Raw genomic sequence first — 15285 nt, 5'->3', positions numbered from 1 at the left:
GAGCAGAGGAATAGTGTTTCAGATGAGAAACACTACTTTGGAGTTTTGCTATTCAAACAATGGCTATTCCAGTCCCCTTGCTGTGCATGCCAAGCCTCTTTTTCATGCTCCAGTAATCTCTCTCAGCCTGGTGCTCCAATAAGCTCACTCACTGTGTTCCAAGCCTCCTTCTGGTCCTCCAATTGTCCCTCTCTGTGCACTCCAAGCCTCTTTTTCTGCTCCAGCCAGTAATCTCTCTCAGCCTCATTCTGGTGCTCCAAGCATCCCTCTCGGTGAATTCCAAGCCTCATTCTGTTGCACTATTAATCTTTATCAGTGTATTTCAAGCCTCATTTTGGTGCTTCAATAGTGAACTCCAAGCCTCACTCTGGTCCAATAGCCTTTCTCGGTGTGTTCCAAGCCTTGCCTTACCTGCTTCTTCCTGTGTATTTCAGAGGCTTCTCTTTGTGCAGCCACTTCCCAGGTGGAGTTTGGAGGCTGAGGAGATGCTGGTTCCAGACATTTCAAGGACAGTAAGGAAATCTGGCTATTCTTAGTGTAGAGATTTGTATTGTGCACAAGTTTAATTGGCTTTAAGTCTGGATCTGTGTTGTGTGCGGTGCTGGTGGACAGATTGTCACAGAGTCAGGTATGAAAGAGCCAGTGAGACAGTAAGTGAACTTTCTGAGTTCTCAGGGACCATGAGACCCACTATTTGAAAAAGATTGGAGGAGCTGATTGAACTCAATCGAAAAGTCCTCCCTCCCAACAAGAGCTGCACCTGGGCCATCATTAATTCGACCTTAAATCTAGGAGCCCAAAGCTGACAGACTGATTAGATCAAAACAAAAAACTTAACCCTTGTGACTAGAGTAAGTCTCCATTCCATAGTGCAGTGGCTCCCAACCTTTTGTACTGGTGCATTCCCACAGCATTTGTCTTTCTAATAGTAATGTGGTTAACCGTCTGGCTTCAGATCTTAACAGCAGTTAAGATATCTGGGTTTAAGAAAGGTTTAGATGAATTCCTGGAGGAAAAGTCCATAGTCTTCTGTTCAGGTAGACATGGGGGAAGTCACTGCTTTTGCCTGGGATCTGTAGTATGGAATCCTGCTACTCTTTGGGATTCTGCATGGAATCTTGCTACTCTTTGAGATTACATCTAACTTCAGACCCGTAGCGCTGGGATTCCTCTCCTGACTAAACTGCTGGAAACCTGCGTTGGTCAACAACTATCAAAACATATTTCGAGGTTCCCCTGTTACCACACCACTCAATTTGGATTCAGATCCCAACACAGCACAGAATCCCTCTTGTTGGTACTAACAAGGAGCAAACAGATTATCTTACCCCATTTTGACATTTCAGCAGCCTTTGATTCCATGGATCATGGTCTATTACTGGCCAAACTCAGCGACCTAGGTTTGGAAAGGGGGAGTACTGTTCAAAAAATTGGTCTTCCACATGTGGAGTACCGCAGGGCTCCCCACTGTCCCCCTTGCTGTTCAGTTTCTTTATGTGAACCCTCTTCTGTATTCTGGTTGAGGGAGAGAGCGTATTGTCATGATTCCGTGGAATCTTAGCGGAGATTAGGTGGCGACGCCGGTAATTGGAAACAAAACAAGAGCTGGGCAGATTTTTATGGTCTACGCCCTAATCCTGACTGAATAGATAGGGATGGGCTGGAGTGTAAATTTTAAGGGGCTTCGATGTTAGCTTCAGAACTTAGTACAAGAACAGTGTTGGGCAGACTTCTGTGCCCTGAGAAAGGCAAGGACAAATCAGCATATAAAGTATCATATACCATGTAAAATGAGTTTATATATTTATTTGTTGCATTTGTATCCCACATTTTCCCACCTATTTGCAGGCTCAATGTGGCTTACATTGTTCCGTCATGGCGATCGCCATTTCCGGAGTGAGAGATACAAGTGGTATTACATTAAAGATCATGATTGACGTGGAGGGACATAAACGTTGCCGGCGAAATAGATCGCCGGCACAACAGCTGGCCGGAACCGTATTATCGAAAAAGATGTCCGGCCATCTTTTTTTTCGATAATACGGTTTAGCCCGGCCAGATGCCAGAGTTCACTGGGTTTGAGATCGCCGGTTTTGTTTTTCAGCGATAATAGAAAAAAATGCCAGCCATCTCAAACCCGGCAAAATCCAAGGCATTTGGTCATGGGAGGAGCCAGCATTTGTAATGCACTGGTTCCCCTCACATGCCAGGGCACCCTAGGGGGTACTTCTAAAAATGTTTAAAAAAATACAAAAAAAGCTCCCAGGTGCATAGCTCCCTTACCTTGGGTGCTGAGCCCTCCAAATCCCCTCCCCAAACCCACTCCCCACACCTCTACTCCGTTACCATAGCCCTTATGGGTGAAGGGGGGCACTTACATGTGGGTACAGTGGGTGTTGGGGGGGTTTGGAGGGCTCAACACTTAGCACCACAAGTGTAACAGGTAGGGGGGGAGGATGGACCTGGGTCTGCCTGCCTGAAGTGCACTGCACCCATTAAAAACTGCTCCAGGGACTTGCATACTGCTGTCAGGGACCTGGGTATGACATTTGAGGCTGGCATAAAGGCTGGCAAAAAAGTGCTTTATTTTTATTTGTTTTTGTGTGGGAGGGAGTTGGTGACCACTGGGGGACTACGGGGAGGTCATCCCCCATTCCCTCCAGTGGTCATCTGGTCAGTTGGGGCACCTTTTTGAGGCTTGGTTGTGAAAATAAAAGAACCAAGTAAAGCCGGCGAAATACTGCTTAACGCCGCTTTTTTTTCCATTATCCGCCAAAGCCGGCTATCTGGTAGCCATGCCCATGTCCCGCCTTCGCTTCGCTGGTGACACGCCCCTTTGAACTTTTGCCGGTGAGGCGACGGGAAAGCGGCGATGCTGTCAAAAAAGCAGCTGTCGATTATACCGATTTCTCCACTTTTCCGAGATCACCAGCCATCTCCCGATTTGTGTCGGAAGATGGCCGGCGATCACTTTCGAAAATAAGCAGGATAGTATAAAGAGTTCATATTCGGAATAAGAGATAAAGTGGTATTGTGTTAAAGTTCATTCGTGGTAGAGTAGACCTTGGTAGTCGAGTATAGAGAGTTAGGTTTTATCCAGTTCAGGCTTGAGTTTTGTTGTCTGGTAATTAGGATGGATCATTGTGGTATGCCTTGTTGAACAGGCTGGTCCTCAGTGATCTCCGAAAGTTAGTTAGGTCGCGTATTTTTTTCACGGCGAGTGGTAATCATAGCTGTGTGCTTATGTAGGAGAATCTGGATGCATATGTTAATTTATATTTTAGTCCTTTGCAGCTGGGGTAATGGAGATTCAGGAATGTGCGTGCTGATCTTTTAGTGTTCCTGGGTGGTAAGTCCAGGGCTTTTTTTGAGGGGGTACTTGGGGGTACTGAGTACCGGCACCTTTTTCATTGTCTGCTAAAATTGATTCGTGGTCCCCAAGTTATAGTAAAAGAGCTCAGGCTCTACACACCAATTCTGCCTTTTCATAGATTCTGTGACTGGTTGCAGGGAGCCTGGCTATTGTGGGGTGGGTCCCTCAGTGATCACCTCACCCCTGAAGGGTGGTCTGGCATTTGAGTACCGGCACCTTTTTTGCTAGAAAACACACAATGGGTAAGTCTATGATTTTATGAATCAGAGTGCAGATTTTGAACGTAATACGTTCTTTAAGAGGGAGCCAGTGTAGTTTTTCTCTTAGGGGTTTGGCACTTTTGTATTTCAATTTTCCAAATATGAGTCTGGTTGCTGTGTTTTGGGCTGTTTGGAGCTTCTTGATTTGTTCTTTACTTCCGGCATACAGTGCATTGCAGTAATCTAGGTGACTTAGCACCATTGATTGTACAAGGCTGTGAAATATTTCCCTTGGGAAGAAAGGTCTTACTCTTTGAGTTTCCAAATTGATTGGAACATTTTCTTTGTTGTATTTTTCGCATGGCTTTCTAGTATTTTGGTCAATTGTAACTCCAAGTATTTTCAGGCTATCAGAAACAGGAAGGGTATAGTTTGGGGTATTTATAGTGGCGGGTTTGCTTGTGTTGTGTTGTGATGAGAGGATGAGGCATTGTGGGTTTTTTTAATTGAAATGCATCCGCCCATGAGTTCATGATTTGGAGGCTGTGATTGATTTAATTAGTGATTTCTTTTAGATCATGTTTGAACGGGATGTAGATCGTGACATCATCTGCGTAGCTGTATGGATTGAGGCCTTGGTTGGATAACGATTTGGCCAGAGGTGTCATTAGGTTGAAAAGGGTCGGTGAGAGCGGTGATCCTTGGGGTACTCTGCATTCTGGTTTCCATGGTGCTGATATATTCGAATTAGATATCACTTGGTATGTTCTTGCGGTTAGGAAGCCTTTGAACCAGCTAAGAATGTTTCCTCCAATCCCAACGTATTATAGGATGTTTAATAATATTTTATGACTTACCATGTCGAATGCGCTGGACATGTCAAATTGTAGGAGAAGTACACTGTTGCCAGTTGCAATTGCTTGTTTGAATTTGGTTAGAAGAGTGATTAGTACTGTTTCGGTGCTGTGGTTGGATCGAAATCCTGATTGAGATTCGTGTAGTATTGAGAATTTGTTTAAGTAGTCGGTAAGCTGTTTGGTTACCATATTTTCCATTAGTTTGGTTGCCAGAGGGATAGATGCTACCAGGCAATAGTTAGTTATGTCACTTGTTTTTTTCTTTGAATCCTTAGGTATTGGGGTAAGTAGAATGTTTCCTTTATCCTTTGGGAAGAGTCCGTGTTGTAACATATAGTTCAGGTGCGTCGTGAGGTCTGTTATGAATCGTTGAGGGCGGATTTTATTAGGTTATTGGGGCATATGTCCAGTTTGCAGTGGGACTTGGCAAACCTGTTGATCGCTTGGGAAATGATATCGTCATTGAGTATGGCGAAATTTGTCCAGATTCGGTCTGCTGGATATTCATCGGGGGTTGGGTCCAGGCAATCAATGAATTTTTCGTGGTCGGTGGTATTGAGTGGTATCGTGAGTCGTAGCTTTACAATTTTCTCATTGAAGTATTTAGCAAGGCTGTCTGCTGATGGGGTGTCTGTGTTGGTTGCAGTAACCGATGTGGTATCTAGTAATTTGTTCGTGAGTTGGAAAAGTTTATGCGTGTCTTTGTAGTCTGGCCCTATTTTAGTTTTGTAGTATGATCTTTTGGTTTGTCTAATTGCATATTTGTATTTTCTTTGCGTTTGTTTCCATGCGTTGAGTGTAAATTCGTCTTTCTTTTTATTCCATGCCCGTTCAAGCCTCCTAACTTGTGTTTCTAGTTTTTTCAGTTCTTCGTTAAACCATGGTATTGGGTTGTGTCTTCGTGACGTTCTAGTTTGTAATGGTGCTATGTTGTCTAGTATGCTTCTGCATCTGTTGTCCCAGTCTAGGAGATAGTGTTTCGAGTCTGTTTGTGCTGTCCATTAGTTCTTGTAGATTTGTTGCCAAAATATTACAGGGTCAATTTGGCCTCTTATGGTATAGGTTGAGCGTTCTTGATTATGGTGTGGGGCTTTTTTTCACCATTGTAGGGATAGGTTTAATTTGTAGTGGTCTGACCATGGTATGTCTGTCCATTTTGTATCTGTTAGTACGAGGTTTAAGTCTGAGGACAGTTTGTATGTGATGAGGTCAAGTGTGTGTCCTTTGACATGGGTTGTTTGTTTTGTTTTGCTTGTTTTGCTACATTTGAACCCCGCGCTTTTCCCACTCATGGCAGGCTCAATGCGGCAGGCAATGGAGGGTTAAGTGACTTGCCCAGAATCACAAGGAGCTGCCTGTGCCGGGAATCGAACTCAGTTCCTCAGTTCCCCAGGACCAAAGTCCACCACCCTAACCACTAGGCCACTCCTCCACTTGAGGTCCCATAGTTGGATAACCTTATCATCTTGCCACCAAGGAACTTGAGCAAATCTTCCCGATCCTATTTACATTTCCACTACCCCACAAGTATAAAACCAGCCACGCATCTACCTTTCCCTACATCAGTGCACGTTTGTGGAATGGTTTGCCAAACTCAGTAAAAGCTACCTCCGAACAACAGGCTTTCAGAATCTCCCTGAAGACTGCTTTATTCAAGACAGCTTACACTGCAGCTCCTCACTGCCTTAATGTTTTCTGACCCATTATGTTGTGCGACCATACTGCATTCCTTACCTCCTCTCTCACTTCTCTCCCTCTGTCTCTCCCCACCAACTACCTCGCCCTTAATGTGTCTGTTTGTCTATTACTAGATTGAAGTGGCCTTTTATACTGCTGTTAGCCTTTTTGAACTAATGTGAGCCACATTGAGCCTGCCCATGGGCGGGAAAGTGTGGGATATAAATGCCTAAATAAATAAATAAATAGTTGGAGGAAATCCTTGCATTCACATGCATTAGTTGAGTTAGGGTCTTCTAGGTGTAGGTTTATGTCCCCTATTATTAGTAGATTGGAGTTAGATACACATGTGTTCGATATGAAATCCATGAAGTGTGGTTGGCATTCATGCCAGTTACCTGGTGGCCTGTAAAACAGGACAATGTTTAGGTGATCGAGCAAGTTTATGTGGTTGATTCTAACTGAGGCGATTTCAAGTTGGGGGGTTATGGATTTCGCTGTTGTTGTTACGGTGAAGTGGGATCTGTGGATTAAAGTTATGCCTCCTCCTCTTTTTTCTTTCCTTGTCTAGTGAGTGATTTTGTATCCTGGGGGGCATAGATCTAAAATTATGGGTTCCTTAAGATTGTGTATCCAGGTTTCACTAATGAATAGAAGGTCGAGATTATCTGTCGTAATCCAGTCTGTTATTGTTGTTTTGTTGACTACTGATCTGGCGTTTATGTATTCCACTTGAATTGTTTGGTAGGGGTCAGTTAGGTTCAAAGTTGTGTTAATTTTTGTTCGTTGTCTATTCTTTTGGAATCTGGGTTTGTTGTGTCCTTTCTTTCGTGTTGATTTTGTCCGCATGTGGTAAGTCTTCCGTTGATTTGGTTGTTGTTCTTCTGGTGACGTTATTCAAAGTCGTTAAATCGCGGGAGGATTGTGAAAAATTACAAGAGGACCTTACAAGACTGGGAGACTGGGCATCTAAATGGCAGATGACGTTTAATGTGAGGAAGTGCAAAGTGATGCATGTGGGAAAGAGGAACCCGAATTATAGCTACGTCATGCAAGGTTCCACGTTAGGAGTCATGGACCAAGAAAGGGATCTAGGTGTCGTTGTTGATGATACATTGAAACTTTCTGCTCAGTGTGCTGCTGCAGCTAAGAAAGCAAATAGAATGTTAGGTATTATTAGGAAGGGAATGGAAAACAAAAATGAGGATGTTATAATGCCTTTGTATCGCTCCACGGTGTGACCGCACCTCGAATATTGTGTTCAATTCTGGTCGCCGTATCTCAAAAAAGGTATAGTGGAATTAGAAAAGGTGCAAAGAAGGGCGACAAAAATGATAAAGGGGATGGGATGATTTCCCTATGAGGAAAGGCTAAAGCGGCTAGGGCTCTTCGGCTTGGAGAAAAGGCGGCTGACGGGAGATATGATAGAGGTCTATAAAATAATGAGTGGAGTTGAACGGGTAGATGTGAAGGGTCTGTTCACGCTTTCCAAAAATACTAGGACTAGGGAGAATGCGATGAAGCTACAATGTAGTAAATTTAAAACGAATTGGAGAAGATTTTTCTTCACGCAACTTACTACTACTACTTAACATTTCTAGAGCGCTACTAGGGTTACGCAGCGCTGTACAAATTAATAACTAAGGATGGTCCCTGCTCAGAAGAGCTTACAATCTAAAGGACAAAATGTCAAGTTGGGGTAGTCTAGATTTCCTGAGCAGAGGTGTTGCCGAAAGCGACATTGAAGAGGTGGGCTTTGAGCAATGATTTGAAGATGGGTAGGGAGGGGGCCTGGCGTATGGGCTCAGGGAGTTTGTTCCAAGCATGGGGTGAGGCGAGGCAGAAAGGGCGGAGCCTAGAGTTGGCGGTGGTGGAGAAGGGTACTGAAAGGAGGGATTGGTCTTGAGAGCGGAGGTTACGGGTAGGGACGTAAGGGGAGATGAGGGTAGAGAGGTAAGGAGGGGCTGCAGATCGAGTGCATTTGTAGGTTAGTAGGAGAAGTTTGAACTGTATGCGGTAATTGATCGGAAGCCAGTGAAGTGACTTGAGGAGAGGGGTGATATGAGTATATCGGTCAAGGCGGAAGATAAGACGTGCGGCAGAGTTCTGGATGGACTGAAGGGGGGATAGGTGGCTAAGTGGGAGGCCGGTGAGGAGTAGGTTGCAGTAGTCAAGGCGAGAGGTAATGAAAGAGTGGATGAGAGTTCGGGTGGTGTGCTCAGAGAGGAAGGGGCAAATTTTGCTAATGTTGTAGAGGAAGAAGCGACAGGTCTTGGCTATCTGCTGGATATGCGCAGAGAAGGAGAGGGAGGAATCGAAGATGACACCGAGGTTGCGGGCAGATGAGACGGGGATGATGAGGGTGTTATCAACTGAGATAGAGAGTGAAGGGAGAGGAGAAGTGGGTTTGGGTGGGAAAACAATAAGTTCAGTCTTGGCCATGTTCAGTTTCAGGTGGCGGTTGGACATCCAGGCAGCAATGTCGGACAAGCAGGCCGATACTTTGGCCTGGGTTTCCGCAGTGATGTCTGGTGTGGAGAGATACAGCTGGGTGTCGTCAGCATAAAGATGATAGTGGAAACCATGAGATGAGATCAGGGAGCCTAAGGAAGAGGTGTAGATTGAAAAAAGGAGGGGCCCAAGGACAGATCCCTGAGGAACTCCAACAGAGAGCAGGATAGGGGAGGAGGTCGAACCATGAGAGTGTACTCTGAAGGTACGATGGGAGAGATAAGAAGAGAACCAGGAGAGGACAGAGCCCTGGAACCCAAAGGAGGACAGTGTGTCAAGAAGTAGGTTGTGATTGACAGTGTCAAAAGTGGCGGATAGGTCGAGGAGGATGAGGATGGAGTAGTGACCTTTGGATTTGGCGAGGAACAGGTCATTGCAGACTTTAGATAGTGCCGTTTCTGTCGAGTGTTGGGGGCGAAAGCCGGATTGAAGCAGATCGAGGATGGCATGAATGACAGGAGAGAAAATCAATGCAGCGGCTGTGAATGGCGCGTTCAAGTATCTTGGAGAGGAAGGGTAGGAGGGAAATGGGGCGGTAGTTGGAGGGACAGGTAGGGTCAAGAGATGGTTTTTTGAGGAGTGGTGTGACCACAGCATGCTTGAAGGTGTCCTGGACAGTTGCAGTGGAGAGAGAGAGGTTGAGGATATGACAGATGGTGGGGGTGATAGTAGGAGCGATGGTGCTAAGTAGGTTGGTGGGAATGGGGTCTGAGGAACAGGTGGTGGCTTTCGAGGAGGAGAGGAAATGGGCGGTTTCCTCTTCGGTGATATCAGGAAAAGAGGAGAAGGAGGCCTGGGTTGGTTGATTGAGAGAGTGGGTTATAGGATGAAGAGGAGGAGAAGGTTTGGTGGTGAATTCGAGGTTGATCTTCTGGACCTTGTCACGGAAGTAGTCAGCCAGAGATTGAGGAGAGAGGGGTGGGGGGGGGAGCAGAGGGCACTTTGAGGAGGGAGTTGAGGGTGGCGAAGAGACGACGAGGATTAGAGCTGAGGGAATTAGTCAATTGGGTGTAATAGTCCTGTTTGGCGAGGAATAAACTCTGGAATTCGTTGCCAGAGAATGTGGTTAAAGGCAGTTAGCTTAGCGGAATTTAAAAAAGGTTTGGACGGCTTCGTAAAGGAAAAGTCCATAGACCGTTATTAAATGGAATTGGGGAAAATCTACTATTTCTGGGATAAGCAGTATAAAATGTTTTGTACATTTTTGGGATCTTGCCGGGTATTTGTGACCTGGATTGGCCACTGTTGGAAACAGGATGCTGGGCTCGATGGACCTTTGGTCTTTCCCAGTTTGGCAATACTTATGTACTTTTGTAGTCTGCAGGGTTTGTGTATTGTTGGTATCTGTGAGAGGGGTGGTTAGTGTGTGGTGAATTAGGGATAGGGAGTAGATTATTAGGAGCAGTTTGGCGGTATTCATTTTGGCGTTAATTGTGGTGTTGGTCTTTGGCACTATGAGAAAATGCCAGCTACTACTACTACTACTACTTATCATTTCTATAGCACTACAAGGCATATGCAGCGCTGTACACCATACACAAAAGACAGTCCCTGCTCAAAGAGCTTACAATCTAGATAAGACAGGTAAACAGAACAATAAGGGTAAGGGAATAAAGAGGTGAGGATAAAAGGACAGGGCAAGTGAGTAGTGGTTAGGAGTCAAAAGCAGTGGTAAAGAGGTGGGCTTTAAGTTTGGACTTGAAAACGGCCAAAGACGGGGCTAGACGTACAGGCTCGGGTAGTCTATTCCAGGTGTGAGGTGCAGCAAGATAAAAGGAACGGAGCCTGGAATTAGCAGTAGAGGAGAAGGGGACAGATAAAAGAGATTTAGCTACAGAATGGAGTACCCGAGAGGGGGCGTAGGGAGAGACGAGTGGAGAGGTACTGGGGAAAGGCAGAGCGAATGCACTTATAAGTCAATAAGAGAAGTTTGAATTGAATGCGGAAATGGATAGGGAGCCAGTGAAGTGACTTAAGGAGAGGGCTAATGTGAGCATAGCGACTTTGGCGGAAAATGAGTTGCGCAGCAGAGTTTTGGACTGATCGAAGAGGAGAGAGATAGCTAAGAGGGAGGCCGGTGAGAAGCAGGTTACAATAATCAAGACGAGAGGTGATAAGAGTGTGGATAAGGGTTCTGGTAGAGTGCTCAGAGATGAAGGGGTGATGCCAGCTGATGCCAGTGTCCATTTGGGAGCCATCTCGTAGGAAAAAGAGAGTGGAGGAGTGGCCTAGTGGTTAGGGTGGTGGACTTTGGTCCTGGGGAACTGAGGAACTGAGTTCGATTCCCGGCACAGGCAGCTCCTTGTGACTCTGGGCAAGTCACTTAACCCTCCATTGCCCACCGCATAGAGCCTGCCATGAGTGGGAAAGCGCGGGGTACAAATGTAACCAAAAAAAAAAAAAAAGAACGAGGTGTCGTTGTAGTAGACAGTTCGCTGAATTAAGGCAAAGACTGTCGGATGGGCAGGATTGCTGTCCTGGGTGCAGGGCAGTGTGGCTTTGTACACCCAAGCCACACCCAGAACATGTCTCTGTAACGTATCCCTGTCCTGCCACTTCCATGTAGAAGTAGCATATCCTTGTTTGCTGATTTACATGTGTAATTTGGTGTTTTACATATGCACAGGGCACCAGTATTCTAAAATCATCCCCCAAATGATAGACGAATAAAACTAGCTGAAATCGAATGCATTCTGAGCACCTCCACATGTCCCTGAGTGAGTTTCTGGTTCTTGTTTCAGATGCGGGTGACGTTTGAGGACATCGCTGTCTCTTTCTCCCAGGAGGAGTGGGAGTATTTAGATGAAGGGCAGAAGGAGCTTTACAGGGAGGTGATGAAGGAAACTTATGAGACCCTGATCTCCCTAGGTAAGAATTCCTTTGTCTGCATTTTCTTAAGAGGAACAATGTCTGATTTAATCAGAATGTGTCTCAGCTCTGCTGACTGTCTTAGGGCGTCTCAGTTCCGATCTTCACACTGTTATCTTAAGACCTTCCTATGTGTCCTACAAGCTTCCTCATCTTCCAATTGGGGAGAGATTTTCCTCTAGTTCTTGTATCAAGACTGAAAATAAGGTGAGGAGCATCACAAATACTCAGTTCTTGGATGTAACAGAGTGTGTTAAAGTAGCTGCTGAGACCAATCAAAAGTGTGGTGTTGGGTTCATTGATCATTTCCTCAGCTTTTGACACTGCAAAGCTGCAGAATTGTCTCCAGGATCAACACATGATAAGAGTAATACAAGAAATCGTCATTAACTGCTGTTTCCATGTGTTTGTTAGAGAGGAGGGTACCAGATCATGACTAGAATCAGTCTTTGTTCCTGCCATTTTCAACATTTATAGAGCGGGTTTTCCACAATATTGGGTATGAAACATCTGTGTGTGCCAGTGAGTTGGTATCTTCCACTTCCTTGTCATCAAGCAGATGAATCCATTACGAGTGGGTTGTGTCCATCGACCAGCAGGGGGAGAGAGAGAGCACTGAAAAACCGTAGTGCCTCATGGCCAGCTAGCTCCATCTGCCTCTTCAGTAGGGTGGTTGCAGCTTGTTCAAGCTCCTTCAGAAAATCTGCCTGGGGTGGCTCCTGTGCTTTTGCCAGTTGTAGCAGGGGTGTTGTGGCTGATGGTGCCCACTTTAAAGGCAAATAGGTTAGCCCTTTCCCTGCCTTACCTGGCTCCTGATGTGGAAATAGACAAATAGGCAAGCCCTGTCCCTGTCTTTGCCCACGCTGTGGATGCAGACACATAGGTTCGCCCTTTCCCTGCCTTTCCCACGCTACTAATCCTCCGGAGTTGGAAATTTGCCTCTTTCGCTGTTGCCTCAAACTTTCCTCACAGCGTAAAAAAAAAAAAAAGTCGCGTTGCGCTTTGGCGCTGCGATCCCAGAAAAGAGGTTTTCTTCTGTTTGTGCAGCGTGACTGGAGCTCAGAGACTCGGTCTGGTGAGGTAAGAGCATTTTGTAGCTCCTCCGGGGAGGGCCCGCGTTCGGGACGATTTTGGCGCGAATCCGCCATTTGGAATTTCCGCCGCTTTCAGCGATGGCTGCTGAGAAAGTTAAGCGCTGTTCCTTTTGTGGCAAGCGCAAATATGCAGCAGGGCTCTGTAAGGCATGCTTTTCAGACGGTAGAGCCAGCCCGAGCATGGCGAGCGATGTTCCTTCCCGCTCTGTGGAGCTGGCAACGGGCGCCATTTTGGATCAGCATGGCGCGACCCCCGCTGAGGCGGAGGGGTTTGAGCCTGGAGGAGCACCTCGTCTGGAGGCTAATAAAAGAGCTGTTTCCCCTGGACTGGAACCGGGAGCCCAAGGTGAGCCATTCTCCCCTGAATTTGTTTTATTGCTGCATAATGCATACATGTTAAAGAGAGCTTTTCCGCAGGGGTCCCCTGCGGCCCTGCTTTCTGTATCCCTTCCAGTGGAGTCTGGCCTTGGATTACCGTCAGGCGTGTTTTCCCCTGACAGATGGCTGCAAGACAAGCGCAGAAGAGTGGATTCCCCTTCAGAGAGTGCCCCCCCCCCGTGGTCAGGATGTGAGGATTCTGAGGGGTCTGGCAGGCCTTCGTGGTCTGGAGAGCCAGAAGAAGGTGCAGGATTGCCACCGGATCCAGATGAACCTTCCGCGGTGAGGATTTTCCACCGCGATGAGCTGCCAGCGCTTATTACCGATGCCTTGCAGGTCCTTTCTACAAAAGACCCTGGGAGTACTGAGACCTCCTCCGGTAATCCGAGGATGGCAAGTACTAAGAAGCCTGCTCGAGCCTTTCCTTTGCATGACTCCCAGGAAATTATAGACCGGTGAGTCTGACGTCGGTGCCGGGCAAGATGGTGGAGGCTATTATTAAGAATAAAATTGCAGAGCATATACAAAAACATGGACTGATGAGACAAAGTCAGCACGGATTTAGTGAAGGGAAGTCTTGCCTCACCAATCTAATGCATTTTTTTGAGGGGGTAAGCAAACATGTGGACAATGGGGAGCCGGTTGATATTGTATATCTGGATTTTCAGAAGGCGTTTGACAAAGTGCCGCACGAAAGACTCCTGAAGAAATTGCAGAGTCATGGAATCGGAGGTAGGGTATTATTATGGATTAAGAACTGGTTGAAAGATAGGAAGCAGAGAGTAGGATTGCGTGGCCAGTATTCTCAGTGGAGGAGGGTAGTTAGTGGGGTCCCGCAGGGGTCTGTGCTGGGTCCGTTGCTTTTTAATGTATTTATAAATGACCTAGAGATGGGAATAACTAGTGAGGTAATTAAATTCGCCGATGACACAAAATTATTCAGGGTCGTCAAGTCGCAGGAGGAATGTGAACGATTACAGGAGGACCTTGCGAGACTGGGAGAATGGGCGTGCAAGTGGCAGATGAAGTTCAATGTTGACAAGTGCAAAGTGATGCATGTGGGTAAGAGGAACCCGAATTATAGCTACGTCTTGCAAGGTTCCGCGTTAGGAGTTACGGATCAAGAAAGGGATCTGGGTGTCGTCGTCGATGATACGCTGAAACCTTCTGCTCAGTGTGCTGCTGCGGCTAGGAAAGCGAATAGAATGTTGGGTGTTATTAGGAAGGGTATGGAGTCCAGGTGTGCGGATGTTATAATGCCGTTGTATCGCTCCATGGTGCGACCGCACCTGGAGTATTGTGTTCAGTACTGGTCTCCGTATCTCAAAAAAGATATAGTAGAATTGGAAAAGGTACAGCGAAGGGCGACGAAAATGATAGTGGGGATGGGACGACTTTCCTATGAAGAGAGGCTGAGAAGGCTAGGGCTTTTCAGCTTGGAGAAGAGACGGCTTAGGGGAGATATGATAGAAGTGTATAAAATAATGAGTGGAATGGATCGGGTGGATGTGAAGCGACTGTTCACGCTATCCAAAAATACTAGGACTAGAGGGCATGAGTTGAAGCTACAGTGTGGTAAATTTAAAACGAATCGGAGAAAATTTTTCTTCACCCAACGTGTAATTAGACTCTGGAATTCATTGCCGGAGAACGTGGTACGGGCGGTTAGCTTGACGGAGTTTAAAAAGGGGTTAGATAGATTCCTAAAGGACAAGTCCATAGACCGCTATTAAATGGACTAGAAAAATTCCTCATTTTTAGGTATAACTTGTCTGGAATGTTTTTACGTTTGGGGAGCGTGCCAGGTGCCCTTGACCTGGATTGGCCACTGTCGGTGACAGGATGCTGGGCTAGATGGACCTTTGGTCTTTCCCAGTATGGCACTACTTATGTACTTATGTACTCCATCCAAGAGCTTATCACGACTCAATGGGCTGACCCCAACGGGCCTTTGAAGGTTGCCAGGGCTATGGGGCAATTATACCCTCTAAATGAGGAGCATTTGGCGCGCCTAGCAGTGCCTAAAGTGGATGCTCTGGTCACGGCTGTGACAAAGAAAACTACCCTCCCAGTGGGAGGAGGAGTTGCCCTGAAGGACATGCAGGACCGTCGCCTGGAGGCAGCTATGAAACGGTCCTTTGAAATTTCAGGCCTATCCTTACGGGCGTCTGCATGCAGCTGCTATGCTGCCCGAGCCTGCCTCGCTTGGTTACAACAGGCAGTGGAACAGCCCGGAGATGGAGTGGAGCCCCTTACGGAGGTGGCACCGCGGATGGAGTCAGCCTTGTCCTTTTTGGATGATGCCCTTCATGATCTGGTCAGAGCTT

General features: G+C 46.5%; 1 protein-coding gene across 1 annotated transcript in view; it reads left to right on the top strand.

Moving 5' to 3' along the window:
• The first annotated feature begins 417 nt into the window (after positions 1-417).
• The window catches only part of LOC115463418 (oocyte zinc finger protein XlCOF6-like), a 1170818-nt gene continuing 1155950 nt past the window's right edge, over positions 418-15285 (top strand). Inside the window, exon 1 of the mRNA XM_030193905.1 lies at positions 418-512. Within this exon, the coding sequence (XP_030049765.1) occupies positions 486-512 (27 nt within the window). The 5' untranslated portion in view covers positions 418-485. The remainder of the gene's footprint in view (positions 513-15285) is intronic.

The sequence above is a fragment of the Microcaecilia unicolor genome, chromosome 1 (genome assembly GCF_901765095.1).
Source record: "Microcaecilia unicolor chromosome 1, aMicUni1.1, whole genome shotgun sequence".
In the NCBI taxonomy this organism is placed as follows: Eukaryota; Metazoa; Chordata; class Amphibia; order Gymnophiona; family Siphonopidae; genus Microcaecilia; species Microcaecilia unicolor.
The sequence above is the reverse complement of the archived record's forward strand: the minus strand, read 5'-3'. Positions and strand labels throughout refer to the sequence as shown.